This window comes from Heterodontus francisci, chromosome 1, assembly GCF_036365525.1.
Source record: "Heterodontus francisci isolate sHetFra1 chromosome 1, sHetFra1.hap1, whole genome shotgun sequence".
Lineage (NCBI taxonomy): Eukaryota > Metazoa > Chordata > Chondrichthyes > Heterodontiformes > Heterodontidae > Heterodontus > Heterodontus francisci.
Genome location: NC_090371.1, coordinates 279,298,536 through 279,320,842, shown reverse-complemented (window position 1 = coordinate 279,320,842; position 22,307 = coordinate 279,298,536). Strand labels below are relative to the sequence as shown.

General features: G+C 41.8%; 1 protein-coding gene across 1 annotated transcript in view; it reads right to left on the bottom strand.

The window, feature by feature from the left end:
• Window positions 1-2,687: 2,687 nt before the first annotated feature.
• The window catches only part of LOC137372900 (melanopsin-like), a 55,138-nt gene continuing 35,518 nt past the window's right edge, over window positions 2,688-22,307 (bottom strand). The window contains exons 3-9 of the mRNA XM_068037365.1: window positions 19,962-20,095; window positions 17,843-18,046; window positions 17,309-17,480; window positions 15,413-15,574; window positions 12,112-12,219; window positions 8,648-8,816; window positions 2,688-3,858 (exon numbers count right to left, since the gene is read on the bottom strand). Coding sequence (XP_067893466.1) covers window positions 3,454-3,858; window positions 8,648-8,816; window positions 12,112-12,219; window positions 15,413-15,574; window positions 17,309-17,480; window positions 17,843-18,046; window positions 19,962-20,095 — 1,354 coding nt within the window. The 3' untranslated portion in view covers window positions 2,688-3,453. The remainder of the gene's footprint in view (window positions 3,859-8,647; window positions 8,817-12,111; window positions 12,220-15,412; window positions 15,575-17,308; window positions 17,481-17,842; window positions 18,047-19,961; window positions 20,096-22,307) is intronic.

The following is a 22,307-nucleotide window of genomic DNA, read 5'->3' as shown; positions in this document are numbered from 1 at the left end:
CTGAAGACCCTAAGTTCTGGAATTCCCTCCCTAAACCTCTCAACCTCTCTCTCCTCTTTTAAGATGCTCCTTAAAACCTACCTGTTTGACCAAGCTTTTGGTCACATATCCTAATATCTCATTACGTGACTCAGTGTCAAATTTTGTTTGGTAATGCTTCTGTGAAGTAGCCTGAGACACTTTACTCCATTAAAGACACCACATAAATACAAATTATTATTAGCGACATGGTTGTTCCTCCCTAGGAGGTGATTAATACAATCTCTACATGACCTCTTAAACTTTGGTGTCATTTCAAAGGCTAAGTTTGCTTTATTTTTGCTTATTTTAGTGTGTGAACTAATCATAGAATGCTACAAAGAGAAACATGTAATTGAGTAAAATCAGCACTAAGACCAATACATTTTTGAACACGAAGGGAATCAAAGGATATGGGAATAGGGTGGGAAAATGGTGTTGAGGTAGAAGATCATGGTCTTATTGAATGGCTGTCCAAGCTGCAGGGGCTGTGTGGCTCCTAGTTCTTACATTTTTAAGTCTGTGCCAATGTTTTTCTCCCTAAGAGCCTCCAAGTGTAATCACACCCTTTTGCTTATCCCCGTACGCTTTAAAAGTCATGATTTTCAAGCAATTCTCTTGCGAAAGAATGAACAAACTCCACTCGCAGGGTGTGGGATGTCAGTACTGGTGAATGGTAAACCCAGTGCCAGGTGAGGATGTCTCATTGTGCGGTCATTGCAACTGGACAAAGAGCCGGCACAGGAACGATGGGGTCGAATGGCGTCCTCCGTGCTGTATGATTCTACGATAGTATGGAGTGAAGACAAAAGATGAGATGAACATTAGAACTGAGATAAGGTTGCATGCAATCTACTAGTTTGAACCTGTGTCCCATTCTCCTACTCTCACAGTTTAATTCAAAATACTCTTCAGGATATAATTTAGCCATAATTATCTTGTATATTTCTATCAGCCCTCAGGCATCTCCGCACTAATCTGGAGAACCCATGTTCCTTCAGACTTTCCTCACAACTGGTGCAGAGTGGCACAGTGGTGCAGTGGTTAGCACCGCAGCCTCACAGCTCCAGCGACCCGGGTTCAGTTCTGGGTACTGTCTGTGCGGAGTTTGCAAGTTTTCCCTGTGACTGCGTGGGTTTCCACTGGGTGCTCTGGTTTCCTCCCACAGCCAAAGACTTGCAGGTTGATAGGTAAATTGGCCATTATAAATTGCCCCTAGTATAGGTAGGTGGTGGGATGTGGTAGGGAATATGGGATTAATGTAGGATTAGTTTAAATGGGTGGTTGTCGGTTGGCTCAGACTCGGTGGGCCGAAGGGCCTGTTTCAGTGCTGTATCTCTAAATAAAAAATAAACTCAGGCATCTTAACACTTGGGGTCAGCTCTTCTGCGCGCTTTCTCCAGTTCTTGAATGTTTGCCTTGTATTTTTGTGACTAGAACTGGGCACGAAGCTCACGGTGAGGACTGACTAGAGCACTGTACAGTTTAATCACAGTCTCCACCACCAGAATCTCCCCAGCAGAGGAAACTGTTGAGTCTTCAGCAGTTCTATTGTGGCCACGGCTGACCTTAGCAACACAAATAGTTCCATCAAACCATCCAGGCTGCACATCTGAAAGCCATATGAGAGCGAGGGGGAGAAAGGTAATCTCTACTGTTCATTCTGGATGGTAGCTTCCTTCCTTACCACAGATATGCAAATAGGAAATTAAATTTTTTTTAAAATGCAAGTGGAACTGGGTGACCTTTCACCTCTGGGACTAGGGTTTGAATCTACTCCAAACCCGATTGGATGAAAGTCTTGTTCAGAGTCCACAGGATTGCTGGTGTGTGAAACAGAAGAGGCTAGTCTGAGGCAGGAGAGAATGAGCTTGAAGAACACATACATCCTAAATCTAAAAAGAGCCAAAGTTGGCCAAAGCTTCAAAAAACAAAGCTTACAGTCCCCCGCAAAAAAGGTTAACAACTCAAGGACTCGTAAAAATAAACAGTTTCACAAATTTTGTAACTTGAAACTGTGGGTGTATATAATATTCCTTTGCGTGTGATGAAAGTTAAAATATACATAAATACATGAAAGCCTGCGAGAAATCCAATTGCTGAAGAAATAAAATAGGATAATTAATTTTTTAGAGGATATTCTCTGCAGGAAAATGTAAATTTTTTACCTTGGTTACCTTTTAGCAGTTCTAAACGTTATAGTAATTGATTTGAATCAACAAAGGAAAAGGAAAAACAAAATAAGATGTGGAATTTACACATCAACCGGACCTTCAACCCCAACCATCACTATTACACACCTAACATCAACACCAACCCCGTGCCCCAAAGGGCCTTGACATCCATTCCGTAGATACACTGTACGCCCCATCCAACAATTGACATTTATGGGTGCAGCCTTAGATTGAATAGATGGAGTTTTATGTCACACTGAATAGTTCTATGCTTAATCTGAAAGTATTTACTGTTGACACTGGGTTCCTCATGTCATAAATTTCTATTTCCCCTTGCTAATCCTGATGAGCGCAAGAAATTAAATTGCATATAAAATTAATTTGGGAGGAAGTACTTACATTGAAGACAAAGTCATGAAGGAATGGCTGTCGCTCCTGTTGTACAATAACAGCAAATGTATTTATTTATCAACAGAGTGAGTATTAACACCACAGAGTTGGAGGCAGGGTGCAACTTACAGCAAAAAGAATCTGTTTTACAATCAATTTGCTCATCAAACAACAAACAGAGTCTATTTTACAGTCTAGTTACTCAACAAATAGCAAACAGTGTTTATTTTATGTCGTATTTCCTCATCAAACAGTAAAGAGTCTAATTTACTATCTATTTAGTCAACAGAGTCTATTTTACAGACTACTCATCAGATAACAAATAGAGTCTATTTAAGAACTCACTACAGCAAATGGAACTCATGACCAACCCTATGGCAGAGACTCCCAGAAAAGCAGAATTACTTCTCTAGCAAAATGCAGCGAGTGGAGGATAGTTACAAAATACAAATTATGCACCTAAAAATCAATCCTACTCACTTACGGCAGTACAGTCTCCAGGCATGATTGACAGCGGCATCACCAATTTGCCTCTAAGTGGGCACCTAATTGCTTATAATTAGCTACCTGCCGGTATCAGCCCGCCTCTGGCAACATTGCTTGGAGGCAGGAACACATTGGGTAGAGGACCTGATACACACATGTCAAAATTCACTGCCCTCCCACCTTCAAAGCGGCCTCTGCGTGACTGATAAGATTCCGCCCTTTGTAACAGTACTGGGAGTGTGCTGCACAGTTGGAAGTGCCATCTTTCGGATGAGACATTTAACTGAAGCATTGTCTGCCCACTCAGTTGCTTTCTGCCATATGATGGTGGGAAGTAGAAGCAGCCTGGGGAAAATCTCCCCCTCCCCTGCCCCACCCCATGTTATTAAATGGATAGCCCAACTGAATTATACTTCAGCACAAACTGGTCTGAAGTGGGCCAGATTGGGATTCTTCTAAAGATGTCCGATTCTATATAGTTCTGATCAGTTTGGATTTGCACTATGGATTGGGTACTCATCCCTGGTAAAGCATCCCTCCCACTGGGCAGAATATCCTCATACAAACTGACAATGTGGGGAATAGTAAAATCACTAAAGACATCAACATCATCTTCAGTTGGATTCTCTTCATTGTCGGCGATCGATTTACTACAACACTGACTCTTCCCGTAGTTTCCGATCCACAGTGGATAGTAGGCAAGACTCAAGGAGCCAGATACCAGCTCCCATTCCTGGTCTGATGAAAGAGTTCCCTGTTTCTTTGTTTCAGAGTTGCTCGACAGGGTTTCCTAAGTGATGAGAAAGAAATAAAAACACACCTTACTAATGTTACAATTCTCAAGTGTTCTTCAGTCAATAGTCTCACTATTACTGAATCTCTATGCCTTTGCGTTTATGCAGAATAAAATCTGTAATATGGGACCTTTATGAAAAGGATTGGGGGGACAGGGGGAAAGCACGTTTAAACTAAATTTTGGATCCTCCTGTTAACGATAGTAGTGAGGAGCTGGGGTGTGCATACCATATTGTTCTCCAGTCTTTGCTGACTTTATGGGTCAATAATGAACACTACAATTGGTCTCTTATTGCCTAAGAGGAAAGTTGGCTAGGGTTCCTACAAAGGCCTGTTTCCAGAAATCCCTGTTGAAAATGCATGCATGTGTGGACCTTACTAGCTCCACTGCTGCACCCCTGTTGTGGAACTTTATTTCCTCAAAAAATATACTTTATTCATAAACTTTTGCAAAATTACATTACATAACTGTTCAAATTTGGCATTACATAAAGTGCAATGCAGTTCAGTTTTTTTCAACACAGAATGTGGCACTCTGAGCTGCCACACTACACTTATAATTACAGGTTATATTTACAATATTAATATTGTAACATTCGCACCATACAAGTGCCAGGCAATGACCATCTCAAACAAGCGAGAATCAAACCATCTCCCCTTGATGTTCAATGGTATTACCATCACGGAATCCCTCACTATCAACATGCTGGGGGTCACCATTGACCAGAAACTGAACTGGACCAGCCACATAAATGTTGTGGCGACAACACCTGTCCACCATCTACAAGGCACAAGTCAGGAGTGTGATGGAATACTCTCCACTTGCCTGAATGGGTGCAGCTCCAACAACACTCAAGAAGCGTGACACCATCCAAGACAAAGCCACCCATTTTATTGGCGCCCCATTCACCACCTTCAACATTCACTCCCTCCATCACAGACACACGGTGGCAGCAGTGTGTACCATCTACAAGATACACTGCAGCAACTCACCAAGGCTCCTTCAACAGCACCTTCCAAACCTGCAAAGCTAGAAGGACAAGGGCAGCAGATGCATGGGAACACCACCACCTGCAAGTTCCCCTCCAAGCCACACACCATCCTGACTTGGAACTATATCGCCATTCTTTCAGTGTCGCTGGGTAAAAATCCTGGAACTCCCTTCCTAACAGCACTGTGGGTGTACCTACACCCCATGGACTGCAGAGGTTCAAGAAGGCAGCTCATCACCACCTTCTCAAGGGCAATTAGGGATGGGCAATAAATGCTGGCCTAGCCAGTGATGCTCACATTCCCTGAACAAATAAAAAAAATATACATTTCACGTCAAACATTCTCTGGTTCATAGAGCCCAAGGGATTTTACATGGGTTCCAGCCCTTCGGTATACTATGGCGGGATGACTTATTCTATGGTCTTTCCCCATTGAGCCTTTGCAGCGGCTGTTCCAAATTTAGTGTGTACCACAGTTGCAGAATAGCTCGTAGACATTCACCATCGAGGCTGAGGCAGGAGTGACAGTCACTTGTGTAAGGTACTACAGTATGGAAAAGCAACAGCTTCAGGAGAGGACAAGAGAAGAGAAGGACTGCACAAAGTGAGATATCACATCCAATCTCTTTGGTTTGAGCCTATTTAAATAAAGATATTGCTGTCATGGTTCAATCTTTATCGACAGCATCAGAAAAGCAGCAGATCTGGAGGACAAAATTTCCCTTTACTCAGTCATGGCAATTTCTTTGCTGCACCACAAGAACCTTTAAAGTATCAATGAACTTTGCAAGGAAAGCTGCCTGAGCTAAATTAACTAGATGAGTATCAGCCCACTGCTAAGCTGAGTGACTAAAACCACACTATCACATTGTTGATTGCCTCTTAACCATTTTAGAACATGATAAATTGTCCTATTTAAAATATAATTATGCAGTGAAATTACTATTAACTGCCAGCAACAATTGTCAAAGATGATGACAAATGAAATTGGATATTCAATATATAATTAGTTGAGATATATATCACATGCACCTTTGTCTGTCACACCTGAGGCACCACACCTTAGGTGCTGCCTTTTTAAGCACCATTTTATCTCACACCTGAAACCTCATATTCAATAAACAGTCAAAAAGCACAACTGAACTGGTGAAGGATCTAAAACATTGACTTGCACACATATCGCACCTTTAATAGTAAAACGTCCAAGGACGTTTCACATGAGGGTTAGCAAACAAAATTTGACACTGAGCTACACAAGGATTTAGGAGGGTACTGAATGTTTTCAGATAAAAATAACATTTATAGCAGAAGAATGGCTGCTGTCCACGTTGATCATAAGGATTTCTTTGCTCTGCATTTTGGTTTTGAATGGAGTTAAGGCTTTTTACCTTTTGATTCTAACAAACTTTCAAAAAGCAACACTTGTAAGTGTCAGTGCGATCCAGTAAATGGATCCAGGCAATGCAGATAAAGAATGGGAAACTATTGTACCAATACAGCTCCAATTCGGGAATACAACAGTCAAACAAAGCGTGGCTGCTGCTTGGGTTTGAATCCATCATTTGCAATTACAAGGACGTAATTGTCAGAGGTTGTTGGTTCAAGACCCACTCCAGAGACTTGAGCACAAAATCAAGGCTGACACTCCCAGTTCAATAGTGAAGGAGTGCTGCACTGTTGGAGATGCCGTCTTTCAGGTGAGATGTTAAACTGAGGTCCCATTTGGTGGACGTAAAAGTTCCTGTGCCACTTTTCAAAGAAGAGCAGGGGAATTCTCCCTGGTGTCCTGGCCAATATTTATTCCTCAATCAACAGGACTAAAGCTATCTAGGTCATTATCTCATTGCTGTCTGTGGGAGCTTGCTGTGCGCAACTTGGCTGCTGTGTTTCTTACATTACAGCAGTGACCACATTTCAAAAATACTTCATTTGGCTGTGAAGCGTTTTGGGACATTTTGAGGCTGTGAAAGCTGCTATATAAATGCAAGTTCGTGCTTTCTTGATAATTGGAGAATTTTAATTCAGAATGTGAATTCCTTTGATGACTACTGTCAAAGCTCAGTTTATGTCAGGAGATGAACATTTCTACACCTCCCCATTCTCAGGCAGAACTGATTCCTATTAAAGGTCATTCTAGTGCTTGGAAAATATCCAAACAGAATTGTCTTGAACTGTGTCATGTGGATTTGCATGACATTCAACTCTAAGACTAAAGCCCCAGATGCCAAAACAGCATCTTGCTGTCTCATTCACCAGTGAAATGCATTGAAGGGCATGAGCTTCCTGTACTTGCAGAGCAAATATGAGCAATCTCGCCACAGAAAGTTATGGACTGTCCATTTCTGTCGAAGTACCCTTTTAAATCACAGAATCACAGAATTATTACAGCACAGAAGGAGGCCATTCGGCCCATCATGTCTGCAATGGCTCTCTAAATGAGCAATTCACCTAATGCCATTCTCCTGCCTTCTCCCCGTAACCTTGCACGTTCTTCCTTTTCAGAAAACAGTTTAATTCCCTTTTGAATGCTTCAGTTGAACCTGTCTCCACCACACTCTCAGGCAGTGCATTCCAGACCTCAACCGCTCGCTGTGTGAAAAAGTTTTTCCTCATGTCGCTTCTGCTTCTTTTGCCACACTTTAAATCTGTGTCCTCTCGTTCTCGATCCTTTCGCGAGTAAGAACAGTTTCCCTCTATCTACTCCATCCAGACCCCTCATGATTTTGAATACCTCTATCAAATCTCCTCTCAGTCTTCTCTTCTCCAAGGAACACAGTCCTAACTTCTCCAATCATCTTCTTAACTGATGTTCTTCATCCCTGGAACCATTCTCGTGAATCTTTTCTGTACTCTCTCCAATGCCGTCACGTCTTTCCTAAAGTGCGGTGCCCAGAACTGGATGTAATACTCCAGCTGAGGCCAAACTAGTGTCTTATACAAGTTCAACATAACCTCCTTGCTCTTGTACTCTATGCCTCTATTAATAAAGCCCAGGATACTGTATACTTTATTAACTGCACTCTCAACCTGTCCTGCCACCTTCAATGACTTATGCATATCTACCCCAGGTTCTCTGCCAATGCAACCCCTTTAGAATTGTACCTTTTATGTTATATTGTCTCTCCATGTTCTTCCTACCATTATGAATCACTTCACATTTCTCCACATTGGACTTCGTCTGTCACTTGTCTGCCCATTCCGCCAACTTGTCTACATCATTTTGAAGTTCTACATTATTCTCCTCACAGTTCACAATCTTTCCAAAATTTGTGTCACCCAAAAATTTTGAAGTTGTGCCCTGTACACCAAATCTATGATGTGATAGGTGTTAATTACTGCCGAACAACCTCTCCAATACTGAAAATGACTAATAAAAGCATGAAGCCTCATTCCAACAGCTTTTAATTTCACTTTTTCTTTCTGTCTCTTTTAACCCAATCTTTCTTTCCTTCTCTTTATTTTGATTCCTGTGTCTGATCTGACACTAAATTCACCCATTCTAATTTATACTTCCTGGTTCAGCCTCTGCACTGCTCATTAACAGTTCTTCAATCTGATTGGTTAAGGAGATACACAGTTGCTCGTCCTGTTCACACAGGCCCCCCAGATGCCCTGTCGAGGTTGCTGAACTGTTTCCATTTCAGATTTACAGCAACTTGCTCTGCAAACGTTTGTGAAAAATAAACAAGCTTAAGGAATGCTAAACACTTTTCATTCAGCAACTGCATTCAATTCTGGCCCATGAAAAACCTATTTTCTATTGAGCTTATTAAGAGGTGCAAATATACTTACCGTTTCCCTACTGGATGCTAAAGACACAACAGTGGGATTCATAGCAAAAAACTGGCAACTGAGGACTAATTCTTTTACTGAGAAATCACTTGTAGAATCAGACACGAAATCCTTCTTCACTTTACGTGTCGAAGAGTGAAGACAAGGGATTCCTTTTGCAAGTGTTGCTCTGTGGAGAATAAAAGTTTACGCATCTTATTTTATTATTGAACCTGTCGTGTAGAAGCTAGATTTACACATTAGTGTCTACCCAAGTGGCTATTTTAAGCTAATCATTGTAGATAAGTAGAAGTATTTTAATTTATTCCTCTTGCTTCCATCCATTTTTCTCGGAATGTTGTGTGGAAAAGCTTGGGTCTTTGACATAGGCTTGTGCATACCATATGGTTGTTAGCTGTACACAGTGAGATTTGGTGAAGGAAATTGAGATTGAACAACTTTTGTCTGTGAACAACAAACTGACCTTTATGTTTAAGTGAAAGAGGGTTTATACATTACAAACTGGAGATAAGGGCTGCAATAGTTAATATTACATACCTTAATTTAAAATTTCTCATCCCTGGTTTCAAATTCCTCCATGGCTTTGCCCTTCCCTATAAAGGAGAGGACATTTTGCTACACCTCTACAAAGTCCTGTTTGGACCACGTCTGCAGTACCGGGTACAGTTCTGGGCACTGCACCTTTTAGAAAGGATATATTAGCTTTGGAAGCAGTATAGCACGGATTCACCAGAATCTTACCGGGGCTCCAAGGTTTAAATCATGACGACAGATTACATAAACTATACTTGTATTCCCTAGAATAGAGAAGGTTAAGAGGGGTTTAATTGAGGTTCTTAACATTTTGAAAGGAAATGATAGAGTAGATAGAGAGAAACCTTTTCCGCTGGTGATGGTGGCTGCGACACGGGAACATAATCTTAAAACCAGAGCCAAGCCATTCAGGAGAGAATTTTGGAAACATTTCTTCATGCAAAGGGTGGTAGACATGGAACTCTATCCCACAAAAAGCAGTGGATGCTAGCTCAATTAATAATTTTAAATCTGAGATTGGTAGATTTTTGCCAGCCAAGTGTATGAAGCTATATGGAGCCCAACAACTACAAACTGGTGTTAATAGTCCACACAAGCCTCATCCTAGCCATCTTCATCTAACTCCATCAATATACGAAACCCATGCAATGAAAGGAACAGTATCAGCATGGATATGAAGTTGGCTGAGTGACAGGAAACAGAGAGGAGTGGTGAATGGTGAACTGGAGGATTCTTCTACTCCATTCTCCCTCGTATAGTTAACTAGCTTCCCTTAAATGCACCTATGCTATTCCTCTCAACCACTCCTTGAAAGATTGAACAGGCTTGCAGCTTTTATTTTAGAAAAATGTAGCGCAGTTCCTTGGGGTCGTTATTAGACCACTGCTATTCTACGGGATCCTGGGCTTTATAAATAGAGGCATAGAGTACAAAAGCAACAAAGTTATGGTGAACCTTTATAACTAGTTCGGCCTCAACTGGGGTATTGTGTCCAATTCTGGGCACCACATTTTAGGAAGGATGTGAATGCATTGGAAAGGGTGCAGAAAAGATTCACAAGAATGGTTCCAGGGATGAGAGACTTCAGTTACATGGATAGATTGGTAGGGCTTTGGTTGCTCTTCTTAGAGAAGAGCAGGTTGAGAGGAGAATTGATAGAGGTTTTCAAAATCACGAGGGATCCAGACAGAGTAGATAGGGAGAAACTGTTCCCATTGGCGGAAGGGTCAAGAAACAGAGGAAACCGATTTAAAATAATTGGCAAAAGAACAATGCCAACATGAAAAACTTTTTTTTATGCAGTGAGTGTTTAGGATCTGGAATGCACTGTCTGAGATTGTGGTGGAGGCAGGTTCAGTGAGTGTTTAGGATCTGGAATGCACTGTCTGAGAGTGTGGTGGAGGCAGGTTCAGTGAGTGTTTAGGATCTGGAATGCACTGCCTGAGAATGTGGTGGAGGCAGGTTCAGTGAGTGTTTAGGATCTGGAATGCACTGTCTGAGAGTGTGGTGGAGGCAGGTTCAGTGAGTGTTTAGGATCTGGAATGCAATGTCTGAGAGTGTGGTGGAGGCTGGTTCAGTGAGTGTTTAGGATCTGGAATGCACTGCCTGAGAGTGTGGTGGAGGCAGGTTCAGTGAGTGTTTAGGATCTGGAATGCACTGTCTGAGATTGTGGTGGAGGCAGGTTCAGTGAGAGTTTAGGATCTGGAATGCACTGTCTGAGAGTGTGGTGGAGGCAGGTTCAGTGAGTGTTTAGGATCTGGAATGCACTGTCTGAGAGTGTAGTGGAGGCAGGTTCAGTGAGTGTTTAGGATCTGGAATGCACTGTCTGAGAGTGTGGTGGAGGCAGGTTCAGTGAGTGTTTAGGATCTGGAATGCACTGTCTGAGAGTGTGGTGGAGGCAGGTTCAGTGAGTGTTTAGGATCTGGAATGCACTGTCTGAGAGTGTGGTGGAGGCAGGTTCAGTGAGTGTTTAGGATCTGGAATGCACTGTCTGAGAGTGTGGTGGAGGCAGGTTCAGTGAGTGTTTAGGATCTGGAATGCAATGTCTGAGAGTGTGGTGGAGGCTGGTTCAGTGAGTGTTTAGGATCTGGAATGCACTGTCTGAGAGTGTGGTGGAGGCAGATTCAATCGTGGATTTCAAAAGGGAATTGGATAATTATCTGAAGAGAAAATATTTGCAGGGTTACAGGGAAAAGTGGGGGGCTGGGTGGGAGTGAGAGTAGCTGAGTTGTTCTTGCAGCTAGGATGAATTGCTTCCATCTGTGCTCTAACCATTCTATGATTCTATGATTTTCTACTCCGTTCTCTCTCATGTAGTGAACTAGCTTCCCCTTAAATGCACCTATGCTATTCATCTCAACCACTCCTTGAAAGATTGAACATGCTTGCGGCCCTTATTTTAGAAAAGAGAAAGCTGAGGTGTGACCTGATAGAGGTTTTTCAGATAATGAAAGGCTTTGATAGGGTAGACATAGAGAAGATCGTGGCATATTAAAGCTAGGTCTATTACAGAGATACTTCATTCATAATCTTTCCTACTTAAGCTCCATCCCAATATAGATTTTAAAATTGTGATTTCAACAACTTTCATTTATATAGGGCCTTCAATGTAATAAAAAGTCCTAAGGCGCTACACAGGAGCTTCAATCAGACAGAAAGTGACACTCAGTCAAAGAAAGAGACATTGGGACAGGTGATCAAATGTCCTAAAACCTTAACAAGAACCTCAGTGACTAAGTCGATTGTAGAGAATATTGCAAATGAATGTTATGCTGCAAAATGCATCAAATAATTAATGTCATCCTCAATCAGTTGATGAGAATTCCCCGAGAATTTGGGAGTTTCAATAATTTAAAGATGTCTTTGTTGAAAAAAAATGGAGGCTCAGCAGTGTTACACAAAGAAGCTGAACTATGATTGAAAATTGATACCTGTATTTGGGGTGGATTATTGTGTAGATGATGGGGTTGTAAGTGGCAGAAACTTTTGCTAATAGAGCAGGTATTGATTTTGAATATGGAGTCAGGATATCGCCATGTCTGAAAGATAGGAACCAAGAAAACATATAAACTGAGTTACAAGCTCTACACTTTTAGTAAATAAAATCTAATCTGCTGCATACAGCCTACCTATAAAATATTTCTGTTTGGTTTAGTCTGTGATTTTTCTGCCTCCTGATTGGGAAACCAGTTACAGCGTAGACAATAACCAATCAGAGAATACAATTGGTCACTTTTATGCACTATGACCAATCAAATTCACAAATTACCAATGTACCTGCCAGGAGAGTTAACTACCCAACCAAAACTTATATATTATTTAATGCATCAAGGTACAGTGTTTGTAGTTATGGAACAGTTCTAAAGTGTCACAGTATATTCTCATTCTGAATTTTTTGGATAGTATATAGTACAGAATATAGTAATTTTACATTGTATTAAATGCAATATACACAAATAAAGACAGATTGAAAAAACCGTCTGCCCTCTCCAACCTTCCCCAAACAATGTTGTGTATCAATATACAATATACATGCTCTCCACCCAACCCGAAACCAAGTGATTTCCTGGGAAAGGTGTAAAACCAGATAAAAACCCAGGCTAATTTGGGGAAAATTTTTTTGTAAATTCCTCTCCAATCCCCCTACGTGATTGAAACTGGTACAGGAGATCACTCTGGCTCATGCAGTTCCTCACATTGTCTACATTATGTATGAGGTGATCTTCACCACAGCCAGAAGGAGGCCCAGCTCCCACTTGAAGGAAATCAGCGTATTTGAAATCCCTTAGATCTTGATACGTGGCTTGGCATCATCCTAGTCTGCAAATCTGATCTCATTCTGGCTCAGTCCCTCAACTGGCCCCACTAGACGCAACACATTCCCAAGCTCAGGTGCAACACTGCTGCACATGCTGGTGCTAAAATTCTGGTGTGTGTAGGGAGAGTGGGCAGGGTGGGGTGGGAGCGGGGGACAGCGGGTGTGTGATTTCAACCGGTCTCCAATTCTTGCTCTGTCAAACCTGGATAGTGAGTGGTAACAAGCTACCTAACCATGAGAAGTATGACAACAAAAGTTGATCCCATCCGCACCCAATTCACACTAGGAGTGACTCCATAGAATCCAGAATGGGAACCATAAACATTTTTTCCCGCTCTCCATGAATATAAACATCCTTGTGTGGTTAACCAACAGCAAAATAAATCTAATATTGACTTGATCTTGTGACTGATACATCTACTATCTCTGTAGCTTGAAATATTAGATTAGTACACCGACCACAGGCCAGTCCAGTACTCAGCAGAAAAAAGAAAATGCACCATAGATTTAAAGTGCAAGTGACATTTATTCTTTTGTTTTTCTTCATTCAGCATACTTCTAGAAGTGCACGGTCTGACAACTATTTACTATGATTCTCCACAGACATCTATTTGCAGAACCAAAGCAGGTATTTGGAATTAAGCTACAGATCAGCCATGATCTAATTAAATATGGAAGAGGATCGAGGGGCTGAATGGCGTCTTCCTGTTACTGGCTTCCTATTTGGTATTGAGCAATAAATTTAGCCTGTCAGATTATTCTTACTCAGAGTAGGAAAAGCAGGTAATGGTTTAGGAAATAAAAGCAAAATACTGCGGATGCTGGAAATCTGAAACAAAAACAAGAAATGCTGGAATCACTCAGCAGGTCTGGCAGCATCTGTGGAAAGAGAAGCAGAGTTAACGTTTCAGGTCAGTGACCCTTCTTCGGAACTGACAAATATTAGAAAAGTCACAGATTATAACCAAGTGAGGTGGGGGTGGGGCAAGAGATAACAAAGGAGAAGGTGCAGATTGGACCAGGCCACATAGCTGACCAAAAGGTCACGGAGAAAAGGCAAACAATATGTTAATGGTGTGTTGAAAGACAAAGCATTAGTACAGATTAGGTGTGAATACACTGAATATTGAACAGCAGCAAGTGCAAACCTGAAGAAAAACAACCTGAAAAAAACAGTGGGTAAGCAAACTGAACAAACTAAGATGAAATGAAATAAATGCAAAAAAAGATTGTAAAATATGTAAAAAGGAATGTAAAAAAAAGGAAGAAAAAATAACTAAAAATGAAAGTAAAATGGGGGGCTGTCATGCTCTGAAATTATTGAACTCAATGTTCAGTCCGGCAGGCTGTAGTGTGCCTAATCGGTAGATGAGATGCTGTTCCTCGAGCTTGCGTTGATGTTCACTGGAACACTGCAGCAATGGTTTAGGAAAATCTGATTGGTGCAGTACAACAAAAGTAAAAGTTTTGATAGCGTATCGTAAGTTACATTTCTTTGAGATTACATCTCTGGTCTTAATGCTGGAGACTTATGGGCCCGATATCAAATAGGCAAATCCGTTTCGGTGCTGAACTTTCCACCTGGAAGCAGTGATCTAAACCAGGAAGTATAAACTGGGATTATAAATTAGATTTAAATCACGCACAGAAAGAGAAATAAAGATTGTGAAAAAAGATAGGATTAAGAGAGAGATTAAAAAAAAGAAAAAGTAAAAATAATTAACATAATTTTTTACTTTTTAAAGAGTCTCCAACACTAATTAAATTCTTAAGGAATGAGACTCCACACTTGTAAAATTAAATTTTCAGGGCCAGAGAGGTTACTTGGCAGTCATTAAGAGTTATCACACCATTAAAAGTTCATGTACACCTGAATGTACCCGTCTCAACTTTTTCTGCTGTGTTTAATAGGTAATTAGTGGGTAAGTACCCCCACTTCACACTGTTGCAGTGATTTCAATGCCGCGTCTCTCAACGAGGTATCAGTGTAGGGTAATCTATGGAGGAGCAGGTGGACTCTGGATCTCAGTGTTTAACTGTATGTGTGTGTACTCGGGAAGTTGTTGTCCAATTTATTCCATAATAATAGTGAATGCTGTTAGCCTCACTGTTATTCTCAATGGAAAATTTGGGCCAATATATGTCCATCTTCCTTCCCACACCAAGAATAATATCATTCCACCTCCTTAAAAACATCTGATAAGGTGCTTGCAAAATACAAAGGGAAGAGGCTTTAATCATAATGAGCAGTAGGAATCATCAACATTTCCTTAGGAATTATTTTGCCTAAATATCAATACTTGGGTGAATAAATGGTTGAGTTTAATTGAGATTATTTTGGTAGAAAGAGCTTTGTTTAAAGGTTGAAAGCCATGTTTAATACAAGATAAATAGTAATATAGAAAATGATTTACCCTGAACATCCAATTAATGCAACACATGCATATGGAGACCATGACAGCACAAATACAGTGTTGGCTACAAATGCAACTTTGGCCAGTTGCCATTCATGCTTCATTGTCTGTTGCTGGCTAACATATATTTTTCTTCGATAACTTCCCATCGTCTCAATATCCCTAAAATGAAAACAACAACTATTAACAAGTGCAAGTTAGAGGTATTTTAAAGTATAAAATGATAAATATAGAAAATGATAACCATTGGAATCGTGCCAAGTGTTTTTGCGACAAAGTCTATTCTCTTCCCAAACATTTTTACATCCCACTAACTTCAGTTCCATTTAAAATTGCGGAGGAGCAATTTTTGGTAAGAATTACTTCCCCGGACCTCTGAAGTTTGCAATACATTTGACTAAACATGATCCATAATTCCTAGCATGTCAAAGCATTGGACTACTTTGTAAATTAGTAATGTGTTTCCCAGGACTAACAGTCATATAATTTTGCAGAGGGAGCTATGTAAAATGTAAAATATATGGCACACATTTAGAAAATTTGATATTTTAACACTAATAACGCTGACGAACAGAATCTTGGTGGTGTGTGTGTGGGTGGGATGGGATAGGAATTTCTCCTCTTCGAAGTCGAGTTCTGGTGGGACAGGACATGTCTCCATTTCCTATCATATCCACTTCAATCCTAACGCATCTTCCCAGTTAATCGCCCCTTGCAAGATTTCCATCATTAAAGGAGAGCTCACTAATACAACCATGCTGGTTGCTGCAGCAGTAGTAGAGGCAGAGAAGGACTTTAAAGGGTCTGGACTGTCCACAAAGATCAGAATGAAGACTCCCAGTAAAAGGCCTCAGCCCAAACCGAGACCTTTAGCTGTAAGAGTTTGTGTCTGACTGGAGCAAGAGGAGGCTGCTAACTTATTAGATGAACTCACAGCCTTTAGCAGCATAGAAACTGGTGTAGGCCATTCAGCCCCTCAAGCCTGTTGTTCTTTTTATTACATCATGGCTGATCTGTACCTCAACTTCATTTACCTACCTTTGCTCCATATCCCTCATCTTTCAGCTCCAATTGATTCAGCATTCATGGCCTTTTGAGGGAGGTAATTGCAGACTTCCAATACTGCCCCTATTTTCTATTGATTGTGAAGAGTTGATGGGGCATTCAATCAGTAGAAAATACAGCAGCTGTAGGGAAGTTAAGAAGTCTCACTATGCATGCACCCTTACCTCCCACATCCACATCAAATGCCCAGAATGACTGCGTGCCCTGGACTCACACTTCTACACAAGCACTGCCAATACTGTACCAGGACAGTCAGTATAACGTTGTGGGTTTAGAATATTTATATTGTAAAGTTTCTTTTCAAACAAACGAAAGCCATTGCCATGAGATAGTTTAAAAAAAGGAGACTGACAGAATTATGTTTGTGATATGAATTACAGTGCTATTGATCTGTATAATGTTAAAACTCTTTTCTGCATCTCTTGAAGTCACTCAAGTGGTCAAAGTTTGCAACATGGGAACAGGAGGAAGTCATTTAGCCCCTTGAGCCTATTCTGTTATTCAATTAGATAATGGCTAATCTGTATCTTAACTCCATTTACCTACTTTGGTCACATAACCCTCAATACTCTTGCTTAACAAAAATCTAGCAATCTTAATTTTGACATTTTCAATTGATTCCCAGCCTCAACAGCTTTTAGGGGGAGAGAGTTCTAGTTTTCCACTACCCTTTGTGTGAAGGAGTGCTTCCTGACCCCTGAATGGCCTGGCTCGAATTTAAAGGTTATGCCCTCTTATTCTGGACTCTCCCCCCTGCCTCGCCCCACCCCTACCAGAGTTCAACAATAGGGTCCTTAGAATCAGTCATGACTTCTACAGTGACCTTCTTACCTGCATCTGCTCTTAATGGCCTTGAACATACATACGTAGCAATATGAAATCACAATCAATGGCACAAAGAATACAAAGCAGCATAGCATCAAGGTGTAACTCCTGTGAGATGGCGAAGTTGTCACGTAATCCCAGGTACAGGATGTCATTAGACCTTCAAGAATATATGAATCTGCGACAAATATCAAAATACAACTTTTAAGAGTTTGACTATAATCTTTCAAAAGGGGACAAGCATAGGACAAAGCACCAAACCGTTTACCTACATAACTTAGATAACACTGAATTTCCATGGCATCTTTCAAACTGCCCATTTTATTACTGCACTAATGAATATTCTGGTGTGTTTAATGTTGGTCTAGGTCAATTGTGCATCTTAGAAAAAAGGTCATCAAGTAAATTAAGCAACTGGCTTTAAGACTGGACTCCCTTCTCAAAATACATTCAAAATTCAACAAAGTTTCCCTGAGCTAACATACTAATTCTATACAATCAGAGTATGATATGACAATAATAATCAACAGATGTACTTACTCCATCCAAACAGTGGAGGGAGACTCCATACAAGTGAGTACAGCCAAATAGCAAGAATGATCTTCTGAGTGTTCTTCTTTCTTGTTAAACCAAGTGATTGCAATGGTTTAGTGATGACTCGGTAACGGTCAATAGATATCACCATTAAAGTAATCATGGAGGTAATTCCAAACAATGCCCCACAAAAGCCATACAGTTCACAACCTACAGCAATATAAAGTACTCAAGTTAACCATGAATGGTCTACATGTTGGGCTGAATATCATTCTATAGGAGTGAAATTCTGCAGAGGTTTTCTTGCTCATTCAGAGTAATTGTAACTTTGGAGGTGATTTAAAAAAAAGATTTGCATTTATATCGTGCCTTTCATGGCCATCAGATGTCCCAAAACACTTTACAATCAATGTAGTACTTCTGAAGTGTTGTCACTGTTGTAATGTAGGAAGTGCAGAAGCTAACAAGATCCCACAAGCAGCAATTTGATAATGACCAGATAATCTGTTTTTGTGATGTTGGAGCAGCAGCAACAGCCATGGAGCCTGATGCCAGGATTGCCAGGCTCGATCTTCCCAGCGATAGCGAAGCTCCGCAGCAGCACCTCTGTCTCTCTGCGATGGGACCTGACTTGGCATATTTAAACAACACATTGGCATGAATTAAAATATAAACAGCAGTGATCTTACCTTCAGTTCCCAATCGTCAGCACGACGATAGGCACTCGCACGCCTTCACTTTTCTGTTCAGAGAAAGCTGGCGCCACCGAGGTGGGGAAAGGGTGAACTCTGCACTTTGTGCAGAGGGAAGTGGGGTGGGGGGGTAAGGTGTCAACTCTGTATTTTGTTGAACTGTCTGCAGGGCTGGCAGCCTTTTAAAAATGGCGCCAGCACCTGCTTCCACATCACTGGTGCTGTGAATGGTATCGCCAATGCCGCCCCGCCCCGTGATTGGGTGCGGCGGCCACCATGAATATGTAAAATGGCTGCCCGCCGCATAATAGCGTCCATGCAGTGGGCCAGGTCCCATGGGCGTGGCCACCATGTTCCGTGCGGCAGCGGGAAGACAAAATCCAGCCCTACCCGTGTGGCGGGCGGCCCTGCCTCTGCACAGGAAGCACAACACGTAAAACCTTGCGGGCTGCTTCCTTGCTCCGGGTGGGGAGGGGGGGGAGGGGTGGTGGGGAATACCTCGTTCAAAGGCACTTAGTGCCTGAACAAGGGGCCCAGCATTGGGAAGGGGGGTGGGGGAGCCCGCCGAGGGCCACCCCCCTGCCTTTGCTGCTGAATCCCCTCCCGCCTCCCCTGCAACCACCACCCCGTGAAATCCCTCCCACTCTGACCTATCTTGAGCCTGGTTCCACTGCAACTCATCAGTGCCTGATCGCTGCAGCTACAGCAGCAGGCACCACGTCTGGCTCTAATTGGCCAGCAGCTCTGCAAGGCCGGGACTTCCAGCAACAGGGTCCTAAATCTTATGGAAGGCCCGCTGCTGTCCAGTTAAGTAGCTGATTGGCACTAAATTTGTCGAGGCTTCTGTAGAAGAGGGGACACAATGATCCCTGACGTTGGGACCCCAGGCGCCAGCATAAATTGTCCCCCCCCTAGTGTAATACTGAGGGAGTGCTGCACTGTTGGAGGTACTGTCTTTCAGATGAGATGTTAACCAAGGGCACTGTCTGTCCTTTCAGGTTGATGTATAAATCCCATGGAATTGTTTTGAAGAAGGACAGCGGAGTTATCCCTTGCATCCTGGCCAATACTTATGACTCAACCAACATCACAAACAGATTATCTGGTCATTATTACATTGCTGTTTGTGGGACCTTGCTGTGCACAAATTGACTGTCACGTTTCCTACATTAAACTAGGTCACTACATTTCAAAATTACTTCATTGGCTGTAAAATGCCTTGGGACCTCCTGAGGACATGAAAGGTGTTTTATAAATGCAAGTTCTTCCTTCCCATAATTATCCAGAAGCTATAAGGACCATTCTGCCATTTACTGAATTTTTCTTCCTAATTAAACTAAGCAGAGATGCCAGTGTCAGATACATCTACGCTGGGCCAATACTGTTCATGACATGGTAATGCATCTGATAGTGAAAAGTTAGCAAGCACTCACCAATATCACCAAATAACCATCGCTTGTTCAGACTGCTAATGAAGAAAACTGGTGATTGTGAGGCAGACATCAGGAGATCGCTAATAGCCAGGTTCATTATGAAGAAATTCGGTGGAGTCCTCAGCTTTTTGTTGCTGTGTGATTGCAAACCAATGCATATCAGTTTTCATGTAAACAGTCTTACTGCTTTCAGCACTGCTGAAAGATAGCAGTTCAACGTTTCTGCTAGTTCTGTGCCATTGAGATCCTTATCCAGGGTTTTGTTACTTGAAAGCTTCACTTTACCAGCACCCTCTTCTCCAACCTTCCAAACCTCACCCTACAAAAATCTCAAACTTGTTTAAAACTCCACCTCCCACATCTTATTGGCCCTTGTTTTTGCGAATGGAAAACGGTTTCCAGTGGTGTTCCACAGGGCTCAGTGGCAAATGGAATTCAATCCAGAGAAGTGTGAGGTAATGCATTTGGGGAGGGCAAACAAAGTGAGGGAATACACAATAAACAGGAGGATATTGAGAGAGGGAGAAGAAGTGAGAGACCTTGGAGTGCATGTCCACAGGTCCCTGAAGGTGGTAGGACAGGTAGATAGTGGTGAAGAAGGCATACGGAATGCTTTCCTTTATTGGCCGAGGTATAGAATACAAAAGCAGGGATGTAATGCTGGAATTGTATAAAATGCTGGTTAGGCCACAGCTGGAGTATTGTGTACAGTTCTGGTCACCACATTACAGGAAGGACATAATTGCTCTGGAGAGTGTACAGAGGAGATTTAGAAGAATGTTACCAGGGCTTGAAAGTAACAGCTATGAGGAAAGATTGGATCAGCTGGGGTTGTTTTCCTTAGAACAGAGGAGGCTGAGGGGTGACTTAACTGAGGAGTACAAAATTATGAGGGGCCCTGATAGAGTTGACAGGAAGGACCTATTTCCCCTGGCAGAGAGGTCAATTACCAAGGGGGCACAGATTTAAGGTGATTGGTAGAAGAATTGGAGGGGACATGAGGAAAAACTTTTTCACCCAGAGGGAGGTGGGTGTCTGGAATTCACTGCCAGGAACGGTGGTGGAGGCAGAAACCCTCAATTCATTTAAAAGGTACCTGGACATGCACCTGAAATGCTGTAGACTGCCAGGCTACGGACCAGATGCTGGAAGGTGGGATTAGATTGGGTGGCTAGATCTTTCGGTCGGTGCAGACATGATGGGCTGAATGGCCTCCTTCTGTGTCGTAATTTTTCTATTGTTCTATGGTTCACCCCTATCTTTGCTGATCTTCGCTGGTTCCCTCTCCTCGCAATACATCAGATTCAAAATCCTCGTTCTAATTTACAATTTATTCCATGTCCTCGCTCCAATGTATTTCTGCAACCTTCCCCAGCCTTGCATCTCAACCAATATCTTTTAGTCCTCTGCATGTAGGTCCGTCCGATAACATAAGATCAAAAAAAAGAGATGGTGTAGCTCATTTGGTCCTTCAACAATCCACTATTCAACAAGATCATGGCTGATCTTTGACCTCAACACTACCTTCCCGCATCCCTATATCCCTTAATTTCTTTAGTACCCAAAAATATATCAACCTCTGTCTTGAATATATTCAATGACTGAGATCCACACTTTGCTGGGGTAGAGAATTCCAAAGATTCACAACCCTTTTAGTGAAGAAATTTCTCCTCATCTCAATCCTGAATGGATGACTCCCTATTCTGAGACTAAGACCCATGTTCTAGATTCCCCTGCCAGGGGAAACATTTTCTCAGGATCTACCCAGTCAAGCCCCTTAAAAATGTTATAATTTTCAATTAGATCACCTCTCACCATTCTAAACTCCAGGGAATATAAACCTAGTCTACTCAACAAGCTGGCTGTAGTATAAGGGTCTTAAATGTTTAATGTATGAGACAGTGAGAGTAACCCCTCCCACTGTAGTGGTGATGATAATGTAATAGTCACATGGGTAATAGGCTTGGAAGAAGCGAGAAGCATCATGAGAGGAGCTAGCAAGACATGCTTATGGAGAGTGTATATAGTTGTGTAAATCCAATAAACGAGTTATTATTTAGACATACAGACTCTGAGATTTCTGTGGACAAAGCTCGACCTAGCATCTTAAATGCTATCAACAATATCCAATATGGTGGCAAAGGTGAACATGCCCAAAGAATATTGAAAGATTTAACCTGGTACAATAGAACCAAGAAGATTGCAGATCTCATCAGAAGACTGCAAAGAGCTCCAGAGCTGCTCCGTAGCTGAAGGAAGACACGGACAGTCAGTGAGTCAGTCGCACAGGCATTTAGGTTGCATCACAGAAGCATGGTGGTCTGCGAGAAGAATCCAGGTCCAATG